Here is a 20,669-nt window from a genome sequence, read left to right on the forward strand (position 1 = left end):
TAAAATAAGTAATTATAGCCTATCATCACCCGTCTTTATCTAAATAAAATTTTGAATATTTGCAAATTCATTATAAATTGTACAGGTCGTGGAGTTGATTTATTTTCAAGTTTTGTCCATATATTCCCTTAGTCTATATTCCATACCATGGAGACAACTTTCACGTATTCTACTGGCTATAAGTGCTAACTTTCTACGCACTCAAATTTTGGTTTTCCTGTTAATTTCTCAATTCTCAAAGTTAATGATGACTTGACTAAGCCGCCGGTAACTTTAATTTTCCACGTTATTAATCTAGACATTACCAGTCGTTCAAAATCACTATATATACCATTTTATTTTTACAACTTTAACCATTTTGATCATATATGTATCACAATTGTTAGCCTCTTAGTTGCCAATAATTATCAGAGAATTAAGCCACGCTCTTTTCTCTCTTTTATATAGTTAAATCAACTAGTTTAAATTAAGGTGCTCCTTTATCATTCTAATAAATGGAGAATCAGTCCATGTCCTTTCTTGGTTCAACAGGTTGTTACAACTCTATGAATGGATGGATCTCGGGATTAAAGACCGAGATTTCTAATTCAACAGCAAGAGATCAGCAAAACGTGTCCAACATCAAAAACAGCCCTGTGGCTGTGGGAGTGGTTTCATCAGAAACTCATACTACCAATATTATATCATCACTTAAGAAGAAAGGGGATAAGAAAATTAGGAAGCCAAGATTTGCTTTCCAAACAAGAAGCCAGGTTGATATTCTTGATGATGGTTATCGCTGGAGAAAATATGGACAAAAAGCTGTCAAGAACAACAACTACCCAAGGTATATTTTCCGTTTGTCCCAGCACTACCTTATCCTTCTTAAAATGGAGTTGTTGTTATGTCTCATCATATACTTAATTTATCTTATCTTTAGTTTTACTGTTATGAATGAAATTTTTTAACTGTGATTCAGTTCCCTTATTATCGCATTATATCTTCGATTTTCTTATTATTTTGTTGTTGTTGCTGCTTTTTTTTTTTTTTTCATGGCTTCTCCATACCATATATCTTTTCAACACACTGCTGTGACTATGCTTTCCTTGAGCCGGTCAAGGGTCTATTGGAAATAGCCTCTTTACCTTCACAAGGTAGGAGAAGATCACACACTATCCTACCCAGACTTCACTTGTGGGATTACACTGGATTTGTTGGTATTGTTGTTGTTGTTATTTTCGCAGTATATATTCCACGCGAGTACTCAAAAACACATGAACATTCTTCGATCTTATATAAGATGCTACTTATACTCGCCTTTTTAATTAAGTTAGAAATATTATATGAGATAGCAGTCGTAGCACGTATGCATGTTTTAATTTCGAACAACAGAACTAAACAAAGGAACAATAGTCTTTCTAGTAATTTCTTTATCATTTTTTTTGTGAGCTAGTCAGATTTTGATGGTTAATACTTAATAATAATTAGAAGGGAAAATTCGGTATATACAAATATTAAGATCTTGCGGGTCTTAATAAATAGCACAAGGAACTTGAGGAGTAATAATGTAGTTTGCACTCACTCATATTGTGTGTAATTAACACCTGATCAATAAAGAAGATTTTCTTTTTCTCTTTTGAATAACAGCAGTATCCACCAAGGCTTAAACAAATTGAAAGAAATCTCCTATTTTTTTGGAATTTAAACTCTGATAGACAACACCGTTGGCAGCTCAGATTGAATCTTTGCATAGCCATATTGGTAATTTTACTAAAGAACAATTCAGAACCTATTTAAGTTAGTTTCCAGATGATATAACATAATATAGTATGGTGATTCTTGTTAATTTGCAGAAGCTACTACAAATGTACACATCAAGGATGCAATGTGAAGAAGCAAGTACAACGCCTTTCCAAAGATGGAGGAGTTGTGGTCACCACTTATGAAGGCATGCACACTCATCCTATTGACAAGCCTACTGACAATTTTGAACAAATCCTCCATCAGATGCATATTATTCCTCCCCATTAATTAATTATTTCAATTTTATGCTTCCAAATAAAATAAAGGGGACATATAAAATCTGTCGAGGTAGCTCAAACAAATGTATAGTATTTACTATTGATTAAAACATGAGTTCTGGAGATATAATTTTCCTTACTCGTTACTACACATTATTTCATGAATAATATAATGGTTGCTGTGAAAATAATCTTTTTTATTTTGAAAGTGCTGAAGTTTTTGAAGTTTTTACAAATGAACTAAATAACTTCAGCATCTTCTGCTGAAGTTTTTGAAAAAGTTTTATGACAAAACTAATGAATCCAGGACAAAAAAAACTTCAGCTATTTTAGTGCTGAAGTTTTTACAAATGAACTAAATAACTTCAGCATCATCTGCTGAATTTTTTGAAAAAGTTTTATGACAAAACTAATGAATCCAGGACAAAAAAACTTCAGCTATTTTAGTGCTGAAGTTTTTACAAATGAACTAAATAACTTCAGCATCTTATCCAGGACAAAAAAACTTCGGCGTATTGCCTTTGCTACTTCAGGCCCGTCTACTAGAATGCTGAAGTTTTGCGCGATTGCCTTTGCTACTTCAGCCCCGTATACTGAAGTTACGCGAAAAAGTGGGTACGCTTGCTATTTTTTTTGCAAAGCGGGCACAAGTTAAAACGTGACCCAAAAAGTAAGTATAGATGCAAATCCCCCCTTCCTCTCATGGTTGCGAGTTGCCAATTGCAATGGTTTATTATTTTTCTCTAACAATAGCAGCATACTTAGAATGGAGGAGGCTGGTCGTAGAGAATTTTCTTCAAAAACCAATGATATTTCATCACTCATCAGTGCCTTTGATCTCTCTTAGTTCCATTATATTAATATTTTCATTTAATTAGGGTACGGTTGGACTGAATATGCCCTTTTATTTATGGGTTTATAACAATTATGGATGTCGAGTTTCTTCTTACGAGTAAAAACATATAAGTTACATGCTCTATATATGAATGTGTTACTGGTTTTGTGTCTTAAATTGTAAAGTTCAATAATAATTTTTTTAAATGAATAATAAAGAAAACAAAAATTATTGTAATTATGCAGATAATCATAGTCCTTTCTACATTCCTGTGTCGATTACAAACTTCTCCGTTCGCTTCAGAAATCAATTTTATTTTGACGTCAGCATATATCATGCCACCCTCGTTTAGGACGGTGTTCTTGCCTTTTACACGACATTAACTTAGAAGTTATTTATGAGTATGATAATTCTTATAAAAATAATTTTAATCATTATCTCTAGCCAAAAAATTCAGATCACATGTGTATGATTCATCAGATTACTCAAATACAAGTTAATATAATGTCCGGCTCTTTGAAGCTTTAAATTATTATTTTGTCCCTTCATAACACTAACCAAGCATGACACAAGAAAATACATGCTAATTGTGAAACAGAGTTCTTGGGCTTGTGTTATACCTCAGGACAAAACTCAAAAGTAAAATGAAAACTGCATTCTGCGAAGTAACACGGAATGTGAAATAGCTCATCATGACATTAAGTATCAAAATCAGTTGTTCATCGCGTCCAACAACCAGTTCAAATCTTTACGTTGTTGCATAATCTATACATCTCAGTATATATCAGAAGAAAAATAGTGTGTAGCAGGACACATACACCAATCATTATATTGTGTTAACCTTAACAAGCATAGAGTGCCACTAGTTGAGGGGCTAGAAAACGACATAGAAAATACTCTATGGACCAAAAATTTGAAACATTAGCGGGGAAAGAGTCAAATCTAATGCTTCTCCTCCTTGGGAATATCCTTCTTAGGTATCTCCTTTGGGTTTGCCTTCTCTATTTCCCTACAGCAACATCAATGGTGTCATGTTCATCTGACACACACACACACAAGGACTGCAACTAATTTACTGAACAAGCAAAAGGGAAACATGCAATTTACAAAGGGAAACAAGTTAATACAATGTCAAGATATAAGATATAAAAGAAGGAGATAGGAAGAACAGAACCTAGATATATAACATGCTAATGAAATATATCATAGAACTATATATAACATGCAATGATATAATCAATTTCATGAGTCATAACATATTGTACTATTATAGCAAAGGTATCAAGGACACATACATAAAGAAGTCTAAGGATATACCACAAACCTAACAAAACAATGATGATTCACAATGTGCTTGTCAGGCAAGGGGGCAATCCGACTTTTTTCTGCTTTTCCGATGTATGTTTATGTTTTAATCCTCATACGGAATGCAGTTTAATTTTCTAACTATGCATAAAGTCAATTCTACTGTTAAGAAAATTACTTATGCCCTCGAAATATGGGACACTTAAAGAAGTAAGAACTCATAACAAATTGGGACACAAATTAATGGCATCAGACTCATGTCCAAGTGGTGTCATACAAGTTTAAGCTAAAACACAAACATGACATCAATAAGTGAACATGTGTGTTTAGTGCTTGTTCTACATAACCGCCAAAACATGATCATATACATGAGACAATTGCAAACTTGAACAAAGTTAAATGCTATTCTGAGAAAACAAAAAAACATTTAAACTGATATCTCGAAAATCTAAGAAAATTACCCAAAAACAAATCTTTGGCCTTAAAAGAAAAACATATGATATATCTCTATATGGAAATAAACAGAAAACAATATATTTTGCTCCCACTGAAACTAGGAAATAGGAAAGTAAATCAACTTATGCGCATACTTCACGAATGACTTTAAACCTTAAGCACTTTGCACAAAGAAATCGACTCAAATTACTTGAAGTGATTCCTCCAGTCTACAGATATGGCAGTATTATTAAAGGCAAAAAGAAAAAAAGTATTAAAGTTTGTTGGGATTTAAGAGCAAACGAAGAACGGGCTTGGTGAAGAAAGGCACAAATTATATATATAAAACTTAAGAATCATAACTATAGATACAGATATGATTATATGGACGAAGAAACTGAAAATATTACTATAGTTAAGTGAGTAGTTACTAATTTACTATTGTTTAGCGTTGCCGCTTCAAGATAGAGCTCATGGTGATGAGACATTTGTTCAAGTTCCACGAATGAATAGTATTGAAGTCAGTTAACTCTAGTTAGTTAGCTCTAATTAGTTGGCAGTTATTTGTTACTTATAGTTAGTTGACAACTGGCAGTGGTTAGTCAGGTGGTTAAGTTGTTTACTATTTAAGTAGCTTAGTTAGGCACTTGTATATAGAGATACTTGTACGCGTTTTCCTTCATTTTCTAGTACAATATACAGAGATAATTTCCCAGCTTTCTCTGTACGCTTCTCTCTCAGAACTTCTTCTCTTCTCTTGCAGCCATATCCAAGCTTGGAGCTTGAGCTCAGATTTATAACACTTACAAATAGGTACTGGTTTCTTATGAAAACAACATTTCCACTATTTTTTATAAGAGGTCTCATCACAAGCTTCAATAGATAGGAACAACTCGTCTTACTTTTTATGGGAGACTAGCTTAGTAAATGTGAATATTTGAAACTTGCAAAAAAATTGTTAGAGGCGCATGCTCTTTTAGTATCACATAAAAAAGAGTTACTTACAACAACAACAAGCCGAGTGAAATCTCACAAGTGGGATCTGGAGAGGGTAAAGTGTATGCAGACCTTACCCCTACCTAATGAAGGTAGAAAGGCTGTTTCCGAAAGACTCTTAGCTCAAAGGAAGTGAAAATGAAGCAATAAACAAACAGTAGCAACAACCAGGTAATTAGACATGGGCGCAAATGGAGATACGTGTAATAGATGCAATCTTGCTGGAAATAATGACACAATGAGAAATAGCAGGGGACTAGGCATAGCAAATAAAAAAGAGTTACTTGCATATGATTAAAAAAAAAAAAAAAAAAAAACAGCAATTCCAAAGCCATCAGAAAGAGGAATGAAGACACTAAGAGCCCGTTTGGACATAAGAAATTTTTTCCTTTTTTCCAAAAAAATTTCACTTTTTTTTCGAAATCAGTGTGTTCATAAAATTTCCAATTTTCACTTGAAGATGCATTTTGAAAATTTTCGAAAATTTAAAAAACTCCAAAAACCTGTTTTTTAAAATTTTCACTCAGAAAACTTAAAAAATAACCCAAAATTATTTTTATGTCCAAACACAAATCAAAATTTCAAATACTATTTTCACCCTTTTTTTGAAATTTTACAATTCTTATGTCCAAACGCCTAATAAAGTTGTAAAACTAAGGCCCTCAAGCTGTTTGCACCTAGCTTCAAGGTCTAAGCGCGCCTTAGACTAGCTTTTGACAACATTAGAATAATGTTGTATTTTGCTATACCGCCAATTGCAAAATTAGCTCCAAAAATTTTCCTCAAACTACCACCAATTATGCAGACTAAAAAGTAAAGCTCAAGTTTATGAACTAAGTCTAACTTCCATTGCAGTCAAATAGGGGGAAAAGGAGTTTTAACTAGACTTTTTAGCAGATAAAAAAGAACCATTAAAATACTTAAAAGTAGACATACTTAGCGGCGGAAGCGGACTCTTCCTCGAGCCAATGGCGAATTTGACGGACGTTACGCTTGAAGATGGAGGCAGACTGTTTGATGTCGCTCCTCACCAGTAAAACCACGGCGCCTACTCCCACCACCGTCAGTATAAAGTTCGTTAACGCCATTTCGGAGCTGTACTTCTGATTGATATCTCAATCTCAAGAGCACGGAAATTGCTTGAGCCTTACGGTTAATCGATTGCAGATGAACAGATGAATATGATAATGATCCGATTTGTATGTAAGGGTTTTGGTACTGAAGCAGGGCTCTTGCGTCACAAGAATTTTTTCTCAAATCCGCAGAATTTGAAATACTGGGCTTTGCAAGCAACTGTTTTGGGCCTATGAGATGCCATGGTGAGATCTTAAACCTGTAAATTTTGGGCTAATCCAGTAGGAGTCGATCAACTATATTTTTACATAATTAGCGGACTTTTTCTAGCTGATATATATAAATTATACACTGATTGTAGACAGTCATATAGTTTAAATGGTTGGGTATGCAGCTATTTAGGTTAATTCTTCTTAGAATTTGGAACTCGAATTGAGTAGAGCTGTCAAAACGGATTAGCCCAGCCCAAGCCTCGTGGGCTTTTAAAATTGGTGGGCTAGGGCGGGTGGGCCCTCCATCTATATGGGCCTTAAAATGGCCAGCCCAGCCCAACCCTAAGAGGGTCGCGGACTAGGGCGGTCCGGCCCTTCAATTTTTTTAGAAAAAAAATATTTTTTCAAATCTCTAGATATTTTTTCGTGACATAATCTCTTAATCATATGAACGACTTCTGTTTATTTAGAGTGTACAAGAATTTTGATATTTGACAAGAAATCTCGTAATTGAAATACAAATTCTCTATATCTCTAGCTCTTCTTTTTTTAACGTTACATGAATATTTTTTTAGTATTTTTCTTTCACTTTCCTTAGGTTCGGAAATTCCTTCAATAACTTTATATGTTAAGGTTTTTTAATTTAGGTTTAATATTATTTATTGAGTTCATCATTATAGTCCATAAATTTTTAAAATTCATGAAATTTGCTAGTGTTGTCAATTTTTTTTGGGTATTAGAACTTGACTTTTTTCTATACTGAAGAGCAATTTAATAATTAATAACATACTAAAGTAACCAAACTGATTATTGGCCACATAAAGTAATATTTTCTTTTGAAAAAAATTATTATTGGCCACTTAAAACTTTCCTAGTTCGTTGTTAATTAAGCAAAAGAAAAACTAATCTTGTCATACTATATGCATGTCAAAAATATAAATTATAGTTGATATGAAAGGGTAAGTGAGCCATCTAAGGTTGGAAAATGAGGATTATAGTTAATATTTTTTTAGTTTTTACTTTTTTAAAATATTTAAATTTAAATTTAATTAATTTTTGGCCCACGTGCCGGCCCAGGCCCAGCCTCGGTCAAGCCTCAAGGGCCAACGGGCTGACTTGGGCCGGGCTTATAAGACTCAATTTAGATGGGCTAAAAAAATAGAATTTTTACATTCTTATGCCATATAGTAAACTATATTGCCCTCAATGTTTAAGGTTTGATATAATTACATTTAGTATACTTAATTACCAATTATATACCATTATGTGTTTTAACCGTACATCCCTCCTAAATTAATGGTATCGTATATTGCTCCAAATCCCCCCCTTACCCCCCCCCCCCCCCCCACGTTCCTCTCTCCCAAACTCACACCCTCACCCACGTTTCTTTCCCATTATTTCCTCTGCTAAAACCAGAAAAACATATGTAACCCCCACCATTAACGTCCAATTTCAAGTTTTATCTTCTACAACCAGTCAAAATTGAAGTCAATTCTTCAAAGTTCATACACACATGTACCTTCAATTTCAAATTTTCTCAATGAACAGCTCTAAAAAAGCTAGAGAAGCTGATATACCTTCTTTCGATTTGGGTGTATTATCACCACATTCACCCAAAAAAAATGGGAAATCTCACATGCAATTGTAGATAAGAAGCATAGTCTTTCTCCGCGTGAAATCAGCGCTGAAGCTAAACTAAACAAAAACATGATTTCGATGCTGGAGAATCTTCGAGGCCAATCAAACGAGCGAAAAGGAAAGGAAAAGAGATAGTGTTCGATGATGATTATCAGTAAACCTAGAAAGAAAGCGAAGGTCTCTCCCAGTTCAAAAACTCCCAAAAAGAAGAAAAACTCAAAAAAAGCCCCTACTGTGTAATCTCCTAAAAATGTTCGAAAACAGTCATTGGTGAAGGTAATAATTTAGTAATTTCTTCACTAGTTATTTCGTGTGTGTGTTTTTTCTGCTTTGTAGATTATTTTTCTTCATTTTGAAGATTAATTGTAGCTATATTGATCTGTTTAAAATTGTAGATATTTTGTAGATTTTTCATAGTTATTTTGTATATAAATTCCAAATGTATCTATATTTTTTAAGCACTGAATTAATGTGAGATTATTTGTCTTCATTTTAAAAATTAATTGTAGCCTTATTGATCTGTTTAAAATTGTTGATATTTTGTATAGTTTTTGTAGTTATTTTTTAGATAAATTGCAAATGTATCTATGTTTTTTAAGCATTGTATTAATGTGAGATCATTTATATTTTGTGCAGAATGGATATTTTTTTGCATCCCATAATGTTTATTATGGGGTGCTTAGATTCCAGACATTATGTGACCCTAGTATTCTTAGCCAAATTAAAGAGCTTTTGTCTCCAAATGGTTTGAAGCTATTCGAGAAGACATGCTTTGGTTATTTACTGTCATTTTCCAATTTATGCATGCAAAATCAAGCTATTCATCTTCTTATGAAGTACGAATTGAATTCATCTGATGCTTCCTATTTTTCAGCTGAGTTAAAAGGTGAGAGGTTAAATTTTGGATTGAGAGAGTTTGCATTAATAACTGGTCTTACATGTCATACCGAGGTGACAGACTTTGGTTACACTACGAATTATGTCAGTAAGATAAAGAGCAGTTACTTTCCAAACAAGGTAAAAGTGGAGAAGACATACCTTTATGCGGCAAGTATGGCCCCACAACAAGACCAGGTTTACTACAACAGATTGTTTGTTCAAGACTAGGATTGAACAAATTTATGAAAAGTTTCAAAATTCTCCTCAAGAAAAGAAATTTTCTGTTGTCAAATCCCAAGACGTTGTAGCAGAATATATATTGGGGTATAGACTACTCGCAAATGTTGCATGGGATGAAGTTGATTATGTCATCATGCCCGTCAACATTGTAGAAAAATTCCACTGGGTGTTGGTTGTTTTTGACATTGCAGACAGGCAACTTTATGCGTATGATTCCATGGTCTCTTCACACAATCACCCTATTGTTGAATCTTGTGTCGACAAGTTTTCTGTTATTATCCCTTTGTATTTGTCATGCACCAGTTTTATGGCAAGTGTAAAGACATCAACTTCAAGAATACAAAGGCATACATTGAGAAAGCTGTTACCGACCCTCTTAACATTCAGTGAATCGTCGGAGAGATACCACGGAAAAAAGAAGGATCACTGTAACAAAAATCTTCTTTATTTCTATACATTTAACCCTTTTTTTTCTAATCGTTTGGTAAATATTGACATTTTTTTTATCTTTGCAACGATTGTGGTGTATTTGTTGCTGACTTTGCAGAGTATGTTAGTCTTGGAGAGTTATCAATTCCGACAGAAGACTTTTCTGATATTGACCAACATCGTAGACGCTATGGAGCGCTACTTTGGGACTATGCTAGAAAGAAGCAGGAGCATGGGGCAATCAGTGAAAGTGAGGTGACTGGCAAATTGGCAAGGAGAAAAGGTGCACCAGCTTCGAATGAAAAAACACGAGTCCAGAGGAAGAAGAAGTAGTTGTAATATTTTGTATGGAATATGTAGTACAATTGTTTAGTTGATGCTAGTTTAGAAGAAAGATGGTAGACAAGTTTTTGAACAATATGTTGTGTTTTAACTGTAGCAGACTTGCGCTACAATTATAGTAGCCTTTGTTTTTTTTTCTTATCTAGTATAGTAGTTCAAATGAAAACATTCTGTTGGTTTTATATTCACTTGTTGAATGTTTACAGTGCTTGATCTTCATTATTTTAGCATATAAATCCTTTCCAACTGAATTTTTATACAGTTATTCTGTCAACGCAAAAATATGTAGTTATTTTATTATTTTTCTGTAGATAAAGTGTAAAAATCAGTAACTAAATATTTTGTTGCTTTTACATTCAATTTGTTGAATGTAAACAGTACCTGGCCTACATTATTTTTAGCATATAACTTCTTTCTAGATGAATTATAATCTAGTTATTATGTCAGCTCCAGCTATTGTAGTTTTTTTGTAGTTGAATTTGTAGATAATTTGTAGAAAATATTTAACAATGTGTTTTGTTGCTTTTATATTCATTTGTTGAATGTAAACAGTACTTCATCTACAATATTTTAGTAAATAACTCCTTTCCTACTGATTTATAATGTAGTTATTCTGTCAATTCCAGTTGTGAGCACGTGATTTTTGCCATATACGAATTACTCCCATAAATTCAAAACAAAATAATTTCTTTCAGTGTTTGCAATTTGTGGATTTTTGTGGCATTTTCTTTTAATTGTTTGCATTTTGTCTGTGCATTTTAATTAATGAAAAATACAAAACATATGTTGCATTTGCATTGAGGATTTAGTTTTACATTTTTGGATAAGTAGTAAATTAGTTATTTTATAAGAACTGGAAAAATCACAAAAAAATGGTTGTTTTTGCACTTTTAATTTTAATCTTTGAATTCTAGTAGTTTTCCTTTAAATTTGGTTTTTAATTATTTGTGATAATTATTATTTAGAATTAATTAGTATTTTTGATAGGCTAATTTGGTTTTATGATTTAATTTAGGATTTTATTTTTAATTTTGAAAAAAAAAAGGAAAATTGGAATAAATAAAAATGAAAAGCAAGGAAAAAGAGTTCAAGTAAATGGATTTTTTGGGCCAGGTCTTATAAGTTTCCGCCCAGCCCAAGTGAATTTCCCCAATACCCGGCCCAAAACCACCCTGACCCGGTCCAGCCCTCCTTCTCATCAAAACGACCCCGTTTAACTTGGGTCTAATCTCAGCCATCGAGGTTTCTCGATCCAACGACTGAGAACACGGGATTCCTTACTATATATCTGTCTGAATTAGCCCCCCCCCCCCTCCATCTCGTCTCTCTCACACATTCCTCAGAGACGACGAACCCTAGCAGCCGCCCTTATCTCCACTCGCCGCCGGTGGCGGCACCACCACGAATCACCCCCAATATCACACCCCTGAATCTCCTCCACCTCCCCATCACCAATCTTTGCTCCCTTCCCTCGAATCCCCTCAATTGTTCGAATTTTGAATCAGAGGACAAAGCCCTAGTTCCACAAATCCGAATCCAACGGGTCTTTTGAAGATTCTAGGATGTAATGGCCTTTACTCGTGTGTTTTCACACGAAAACACACGATTAAAGGCTGTTCTTGTCAAGAAATCGAAGGAGATCTTCAAGTTGGTTCAAGTCTGTTTCGAGCCACCTTAGGTATTCCTTTTTCTTTTCTCTTTCGTTAGTTTTTTTACTTTTTCTTTCATTTTTGTCATCTGCTTCTCCCTCTTCTTTTGAACTCTTTTAATTTCCCAGTTTTAGAGTCATTCCTGTATACGCATGTTAGTTTTAAGAGTCTTTCTTTTTCTTTAATTAGTATAAACAGTATGTTAGTAATTTAGTTTCAATTTCATTAATGTTAGTTGCATTAGTTGGATTTCCTAAAACAAAAAAAAATTTGCTCGAATTGCTTCTATTTTCTTCTTGTTTTCATTTTAATTCAGAAATTTGGTTTTGACTGTATTTGGGTTTGAGGATCATGCCTGCAAGTTCAGGTTTTGGGTTAGGGATCTAAATGGATTCAACCTTTGGGTCATTGACCCATAACCCCATTTAGGGTTCAGGATGGTAAAAACAGGGTAATTAGGGGGCTATTTTCTTTGATTTGTTTGGTTTCGAATTTTGAAATCCATACTTGTTTTGAAAGCCCAAAGGGAGGGGTTAATCCAATGGGTTAAAGGCCCAGGTTTGATTTGTCTTGGGTCAATTTGACCCGGGTTGGTCCGGCAAAGGTAATCACAGGGTCATTGAAGGTTAGTTTGAGTAGTTCAATTAGGAAATCTGTGAATAACAACCTGAAGAAGCTTCCTAGAAGCTGCAAAGTAGGCTGGCTTGACCAACAAGTCAATAATTGAGGGACTTTTGAGCCAAATGAGAATTAGAAAGGGACTAGAAGTGCAAAACTGAACTCTTAGGTCTGCCCTATTTGCTTGCCTATAAAGGCATCTCTATCTTGCCTTTCAAGATAGAGAATCAGGAATAGAATTCCAGAAAATACAAAAAAAAGAGTTCTACTATTCCATTAAAACTTCAGTGATTTATTTTTACTTCTGAAAAAAAACAACAACAAAAATTCCTATTCTGATATTCAAATGGATTGATGTTTGGTTATTAAAGTTTTCTTTGATTCAAGCTGGTTTAATTTGGGGTTTTGAAAGCTGAGTATGAGTTGAATTTGGGTTTGGAGTCCTGGTTTCTAGTTTTCTTAGTTCCTCCTGTTTATCTGAAATTCCTGAAAGATCAAGTACGCATCCCGTTGAAGATAGTCTGGTTTTGGGTTTTTATACTGATTTTTTGAACTCTGAGAGGCTACTGTTCAATGCTGCTAATGACACTGTTCTACTGCTGCTGATTTCTCCTTCTTCTTATTTTTGTTGTTTCTAGGTATTTCCTTGGCTTTTAAGTGACGTGTGAAGTGTGAATCAGAAAACATGTAATCAAGCTTGAAGAAATGATAATTGCTACATGTTTCTCTGTTAATTTTCTTCATGTGGTCTTTAGTTTAGTTGTCCAGTGTATTCTTTTATGTCCTTAATGATGTATCTCATGTGGAGGTTTGGATTTGAATTTGCTTTAGTGTAATGATTCAGGATGTTTGATGTTTAGTGTGGAATTCAATCTTCTATCGAGTATATTATAGCTAGGTGATCATTGAGTTTTTTTTATCACTGAATCTGATTTTGAACTACTATGGGAACTTGATGTATAACTGATATAACAGAATCAGTAGTTACATTCTGCATTCCATCTTGATAAATAGTGTAGACTGTGTTAGATCTCTTCATGTTATATAATTCATTTAGACTATCATAACATGTTTTGTTGTATTTAAATAGTGTTGTGATCATGCAATGGATAACTGATTGTTTCCTGAGTAGTAAAAGGGTCCAAGTTATTTCAAAAGTCGATCTATACACTGATTTTACTCATTTTAGCTTAGTGATGTTCATAAGTTGTCAAATGTTCGAAGGGCTGTAGGTGTAATGGTAGATTTAAAAATCAGATTCGAAAACCTGTGAGTTCCATGATGAGCTCTTTGTATGTGCAAGGTCAATTAATTATGGATATAAGTCTAATGTTTGTCATGTTACATTGATGATTGTGCAAGTTTGTTTTATGGGTGATGATAACAGTGCCTAAAGTAAAATTGGGAATTGATAGCAAGGTGTAGTATTAAATAGTTTGCTTTTGTCAAGTGATGAATAACACAATAGTCACGTCTCTTTGGTTTGCATACCTGCTTTCCTCCCTTGGGGTTCGATACCAAGTTCTACATCTGCAGCCTGTGCTCACCAATATTTGGGCTCCTTTTGGGCCTGAGTATCGAATCCATTTTATGTTGAAGGAAGGTCCATTTCATTTGGGCGGCCCCTTGATTTGAAGACTTGAAGTCGGGCATCAATTTAGGAATAGTTGCATTTTTTAGCCATATTTAATTATTGTAGTCAATGGAGGTGAGCCATATTAGTAACACAAATAGTCTATGGCCCTTCGAGCTTTAGTTTGAATACCCTTTTAAAATGAAATTGAGGTGCGCCACGCCAAATAAAATTATGCGTGGCCCTCACTTAATTATTTCTTTTAAAATTCTTAGAATTCGAGGCGTGCCATTTAGCAAATTTCCATGGCCCTCGCAAAGTTAAAAACGTGTAGTTGCTTTAGGCGCGTTATTTTAATAATATTACCTTCCTAAACTCGGGTGTGCATTTCATGTGACCCAAATCCAAATCCTTATAACGCTGAATAAAATGTGTTTCAGATTGCGGGTGCATTTCATGTGACGCGATCCAAAGACATATTTTAGACGACGTTAAATCTTCTTTAAAATGAATAAAAGCGGTTAAAAGTAAAAATACACATAGGGCCAAATTGTTTTAAAATCAGATAATTATGCCAATAATAACAGCTAAGCGATCGTGCTAGAACCACGGAACTCGGGAATGCCTAACACCTTCTCCCTGGTTCACGGACTGTAAAACAGAGTCAATATTTTTCTCGATTCGGGATTTAACCGGTGACTTGGGACACCATAAATCTCCCAAGTGGCGACTTTGAATCTTTTTAATTAAATAATCCCGTTTCGATTGTCACTTCAAGTTGGAAATAACTTCCTTATTATACCCTCTTCCGGGGGTGTAGTAAAAAGGAGGTGTGACACCAGTTAATGTAATTTTTTTGTAGTTGTATTGTAGATAAATTGCAAAAAAATATTAACAACTATGTAAAGGATGCTAGAGATAGTAAAAAAGTGGTAGATTATATATATAGAAACCATTCATAAATAAATCACTCTATGAAAGTATTATCTCAATACAGAAAAATCCTAACTAACTACATTATGATCTTAAAAAACCTCAACAATTACACATCAAATTCTGTTATTCTGAACTCACCAACAATTTTTGTGAAATATTCTGTTAACTACATAAAATTTTATTTCTTTTTGGGTGCATTCTTGCAAGATCTTTTGTTATGCCCTTCTCCTCCGCAGTTGCCACATGAAACCTTGTACTTCTTTGAATTTATTTCATCATATGTTTTGTATCTTTGTTTTTGAGGTCTTCCTGGCTGCCTTTTCCCTCCTGTAGGTGGATTTACTACTTCTTCAGATATATGTTGTGGCACATTCCATTTGCTTTCATCAGGCATGGGATTTACTGGTATTTCATAAGTACGCAATAGGTTCTTCCTTGTGTAATAAGGAGAACAATATTGTTCAAAAGACTCATCCCTGTGTCTTAAAGCACCCAAAGCATGTGGACAAGGAAGTTCATCAAGATGGAATTGCCTACAACTACATCTCTTGTTTTCAAGACAAACAATATAGCGCCTCACACCATCTAGTACTGTATGGATGTAATCTGTTGAAGCCCTCACCTACAATTACATTATAAACAAAAAAACAATTCATATACGGTTAAATACAAAATATCTACAAATTATCTACATTGTCCTGTATAAATTAATTTGATGCAATAAATGATCAGATCTTACTCTAAGCTTGTGCGACAATGTAGATAAAGTGTAGGACATTGATATACAACCAGAATTTGATAGAAAATGTAACAGCACAAACCTGCAACTGTGTTCTCATTGGTGATACTCAATTCCATATTGAAATCGCGAACAGTTATACATAGCGGATATGATCCTAAGTTTTTGTTTTCCTTTTTCGTCTCCATGTATACACGAACACCCATATCGTTCCTAATTTCCATTGGAAGACGATGCTCGTTGACAATGTATTAGATTTCTATAATTTTTTCAGATGTATCGATCACTAATTGCTGTGCTATTGTAGAAATCAATAGACTATAACTCGCATCCTCATCGACTACAATGCCATCAACCTGAAATTCTCTAAATCTCCCATAGCTATCCCAATTCCCATTCAGTTGTAGCATAATTGAGATTTTGAACATAATTGCGTTTGTTGCAGAAGAATTGTAGAAGATTTAGTCACTTTTGATTTGTGAAATCAGAAAAAATGTTGAAACACAGTGTATCGCAAAAACAGAGCCGCTAAATTTTGAATCGAAACATCCGATAATTATTAATGCGTGATTTGCATTGTAAAATATCTGGAAGAATATTTAATTTCCCAATATTAGCGCGCCTAAATAAGGAAGCCTACAGCTACAATGATTCCTTATTTAGTGAATTATCTATATTTTGTAGAAATACTATTAGCATGGCGGGTAATATGCAAACTATGAACATATTTGGTAATATAGTTTCCTATATGGTATATGAACGAAACTTTTCCTAAAAAAAACCCCAACCCAGCCCTACCCAAGTAGCGGGCTGGGTTTGGCTGGCCTCACGGGCCAAGCCCATTTTGACAGCTCTAGAATTGAGCATTAGTTGGGCTAAAAGTTATAAAATGCGATTTCATATAATTTTGACAATAACTTTGACGAATGATATGACCGGTTATAAAAAAAAATACTTTCATGCACTTAATATTAACACCAATGAAAAAATTTAAAGGAAATTACCAGCTATGTCACTCTACAAACTTTCCTAACAAAAAATAGCCCAAAACAAAATATCTACTAATAAAGGCCCAAATGTCATTTTTGGCCCAAATAGTTTTAATTAATGTTAGTTTTTTTGTATCCGTTATTTTTCGTATAGAAAACCGAGTTTTCTCTCTCTTTCTCTCTCTCTATCTCTCTTTCTCTCTCTCTATCTCTCTCTCTCTCTCTCTCTCTCTCTCTCTCTCTCTCTCTCTCTCTCTCTCTCTCTGTTTCTGCGATTTTTACCAAAATTCAACCAAAATTGCTGAAATTGACGACAAAACAAGATAAATTTCGGTTATTTTCGTCTGCTTCCAGGTAATTTCGAGTAGAAAACCTCTTATTTTGTATATTTTTCTGATTGCATGTGTTTTTGTAGAATGGATGTTGTTTTTCTTTAGGCTTTTGCGACTGATTTTGTAAATTTTGGTCGTTTTTTGTATTAATTTCTTCACTAATTTCTGTAACCTTTTGTTCGTATTTTTTTTTAAATTTTGTCATTGAACCTAGTTTCAATTTTGAAACAGAGCAATATGAAAAGACAAACTCGTTTGATGAGTTCATCACCTTATTCAAAGTCGGTTTCAATTGATAAATCGAGCAACATGAGAAGAGAAACTAGGTCGATGAGTTTATCTCCTCATTCAACCCCGATTTTAGTTGACAAATCGATTGCTGAACAATATATGCGAAGACAAAATCGTTCCGACAGTGTTAATATGTTAGAATCTCGAAAGGATATTATTGGAAAATCTGAGAAAAAGAAGAGCAAGAGGGTTATAATGGATGCTGATCAAGGTAAGAGAAAACGTGTCGTGGAGGACGAAGTGAATTTGGGTGTCAAGCCAAAAAAAAAACAAGATTCAGAAGGCAGAAAAAGTTGAAATTCCTGACAAAGTTTGTAAGGTATATAAAATTTCAATTATACTTTTTTCTATTGTTGACTCTTCTTTTAAAATTTGGATTTAATTTGTATTTGTTTGTTTTTAATTCGTGTCATGTATTTGTAGCCTTGGAAGCTCTATATTCCAGTTGGTGAGCCGTTTCCTGATACTCATTGGTCATCATACACTAATGTGGACATTGTATCGGTTTTACAGTCAAAGATGACTGATGTCCAACTTCGGATGTTTAGGGAAAGCTGTTTTGGCTATTTCCTTGATTTACCTCGAGTTGCTATCCAGGCACAACTTATTCGTTCTTTAATTTTTAGGGAGTTGGTACAAGATAAGTGTAATCAATTTTATGTGAAATTGAATGACGAATGTGTTTTACGTTTTGGTCTTCGAGAATTTGGTATTGTAAGTGGTTTAACCTGTTGTGGTAATGAACATGTTGAGGGTAAATTCAGTGGACCCAATAGGTTGGTGGATGCTTATTTTTCTGGTTTTGAAGTGGTGTCAAAGAAGTCACTTATTGATTGTTTTGAGAAGAAGAAATGGTAGTCTGATGAAGACGCAGTTAAGATTGCAATCATTTATTTCATAAACACATTTCTAATGTCCACTCAGGCTCATAAGACATTTATAAGTAAACGTGATTTCCATCTTGTCGAGAGTGGTGAGTATGTGTCGTTTCCATGGGGTAAGATTGCGTTTCGAGCTTTAATGAAGTCGGTGAGGGACAGGTTGAGGGGAAAGTCTGAATTTTATAGGATTGGTGGATTTCCTCTTGTACTACAGGTGTGGTTCTATGAATGTTGCACTGTAGTTGATCAAAAGTTTGTTATTCACGTTGGAGATCATACACCACGCATATTGAATTGGGAAATGACAAACAGGCCAACGCGTGAGGACTTCTCTACTGGTTTCTTCAACAGCACAGGGAATAAGGTACCATCTTTTATGTCTTGATGGTATATACATTTATAATACACCGTAATTCATTATGATACATCAAACATACAGTTTTTATACATCTTTGATACATCTAGGACTGAATCACTTTTGGTTACCTTTGTAGTTTAAAAATATCTCTCCGACAATTGAAGAGCTAAGGAGATTTACTTTGCCTGTTGAAGTTACCGATGAGTATCAGAAATATTTGACATCACGTAACTGGTGAAAACTTCCTATTGATGATAGCGATGATTTTGTCACGCCACCCCCGAAACACATTAAGGAGCCTGTCCCACCAAAAAAGGCGCCAAAAAATGCGCCAGGTGTCCAACCTGTTGATTATGACCGTGAGTTGCAGAAGTTGAAAGCTGATGTGAAGCAAGTATGTATTGGTCTTTTTTATATATTTTTTGAAAGTATTGTTCAAATTGTATATTTAAAGTCTATTATCTTTCTTATTTGTTTCATCTTGTAGCTCCATAAGCAGTTAAATTCCTTCATGGATTATGTTTCTGATAAATTCAAGGAGCTCTTTGAGTTGATAAATTCCAAGGTATGTGTTTCTTTTCCATTGTGCATTTCTTTTTATTTTTTTAGTTAACTTACTATATCCTTTTTTTTAAAATAGCTTTGTGCAAGCGAAGTCAAATATGGTGCACATCCAGAGGAAGACACCGGTGGTCGTCAAGACAATAATGATTTTGTGAGCAATATGGAGTTTGGTGGCAATGAAGATGTTGAAATGGATGGTTGTCAGGTGTGTTTAGTTGTGCATTCTGCACTTTCCCCTTTTCTTTTCTTTGTTGTTTTTGATAATTCGATTCTTTTTAAAAAAAATAGGTCGGTGGAAGTGAAGGCAAAGATGTTTCACATTCTCAAAGAGATACTAGTTTAGTAGATCAGTTAGGTGTCAATGCTATAGAAGGACCTTCTGGTGTGAAAGTTGACATGTTTGTTGCCAAAGTAACTTTCACACCAGATGTAGCCCATGCTGGCGTTATTGGTGAGATTGCAGATGCGGCGGCAGGGGAGACGGAGGAAGAATTTGAGAAACAAAAGGTTCCTGAATCCCGGACTGGTGCTGTTTGTGCGACTGCAAGTGTTGATGCAACGACAGGGGAGACGGAGGAAGAATCTGAGAAACAAAAGGTTCCTGAATCCCAGACTGGTGTTGTTTGTACGACTGCAAGTGTTGATGCAGCGGCAGGGGAAACAGAGGAAGAATATGAGAAACAAAAGGTTCCTGAATCCCGGACTGGTGCAGTTTGTGCAACTGCAAGTGTTGATGCAGCAGCAGGGGAGACGGAGGAAGAATCTGAGAACTAAAAGGTTCCTGAATCCCGGACTGGTGCTGTTTGTGCGACTGCAGGTGTTGATGCGGCGGCATGGGAGACGGAGGAAGAATCTGAGAAACAAAAGGTTCCTGAATCTCGGACTGGTGCTGTTTGTGCGACTGCAAGTGTTGATGAGGCGGCAGGGGAGATGGTTCTGTACAATGCTGAATTACGTCCTGAAGTATCGCCACAAATGGAAAAAAGAAAGAGATGTCCTGCAAAGGCCGTGCAGTCTCCGTTCATTACTGTGTTTGATTCAGGTTCCAGTACTGGTGTTGTTGCAGCGAAAGGAGAAAGGCAAATTTATGCTATTAAGCATCCTTTTCAAAGCAAAATCGGAACTGGCATTAACAACTCCTTGTTGAATGTATTTGCTGCGTGGGTCAGAGAAGGGAAGTCCAGAAAGAAGTATGTCTCCAACTTCTGAGTTTTTTTCAGTTTTATATTTTAATATATTGTCACTTATAGCATTATATCAAATTACTGTACTCTTTTATGTATATATGTTACCAGGAATGAAATTTACCCTAAGCATGTTAGTGAACTCAATCCTGCTTATGGTCTTGGCGTAT

General features: G+C 34.7%; 2 protein-coding genes and 1 long non-coding RNA gene across 3 annotated transcripts; 1 reads left to right on the forward strand and 2 right to left on the reverse strand.

Annotated features, from left to right (window-relative positions):
• The first annotated feature begins 337 nt into the window (after nucleotides 1-337).
• Nucleotides 338-2,188, forward strand: LOC109211508 (probable WRKY transcription factor 43). The gene is made up of 2 exons (XM_019375046.1): nucleotides 338-826; nucleotides 1,833-2,188. Exons 1-2 carry the CDS (start codon nucleotides 495-497, stop codon nucleotides 2,008-2,010), a joined length of 510 nt encoding a protein of 169 aa, XP_019230591.1. The 5' UTR covers nucleotides 338-494; the 3' UTR covers nucleotides 2,011-2,188.
• Nucleotides 2,189-3,508: 1,320 nt separating this feature from the next.
• LOC109211509 lies at nucleotides 3,509-6,878 on the reverse strand. The gene is made up of 2 exons (XR_002065739.1): nucleotides 6,508-6,878; nucleotides 3,509-3,844 (listed from the first exon to the last, which is right to left on the reverse strand). It is a non-coding gene; the product is annotated as an uncharacterized LOC109211509 (long non-coding RNA).
• Nucleotides 6,879-15,339: 8,461 nt separating this feature from the next.
• LOC109211505 lies at nucleotides 15,340-16,106 on the reverse strand. The gene is made up of 2 exons (XM_019375042.1): nucleotides 15,951-16,106; nucleotides 15,340-15,783 (listed from the first exon to the last, which is right to left on the reverse strand). Exons 1-2 carry the CDS (start codon nucleotides 16,104-16,106, stop codon nucleotides 15,340-15,342), a joined length of 600 nt encoding a protein of 199 aa, XP_019230587.1.
• Between the last annotated feature and the right edge of the window lie 4,563 nt (nucleotides 16,107-20,669).

This window comes from Nicotiana attenuata, unplaced genomic scaffold (assembly GCF_001879085.1).
Source record: "Nicotiana attenuata strain UT unplaced genomic scaffold, NIATTr2, whole genome shotgun sequence".
In the NCBI taxonomy this organism is placed as follows: Eukaryota; Viridiplantae; Streptophyta; class Magnoliopsida; order Solanales; family Solanaceae; genus Nicotiana; species Nicotiana attenuata.

Bases quoted from the DNA above. Each gene is read 5' to 3' on its own strand.
- LOC109211508 (XM_019375046.1), top strand. From the start codon at position 495: ATGGAGAATCAGTCCATGTCCTTTCTTGGTTCAACAGGTTGTTACAAC. The intron at 827-1,832 runs GTATATTTTCCG...GTTAATTTGCAG, and splicing joins AAGAACAACAACTACCCAAG to AAGCTACTACAAATGTACAC.
- LOC109211505 (XM_019375042.1), bottom strand. From the start codon at position 16,106: ATGGGTGTTCGTGTATACATGGAGACGAAAAAGGAAAACAAAAACTTA. The intron at 15,784-15,950 runs GTTGTATATCAA...ATGTAATTGTAG, and splicing joins ACATTTTCTATCAAATTCTG to GTGAGGGCTTCAACAGATTA.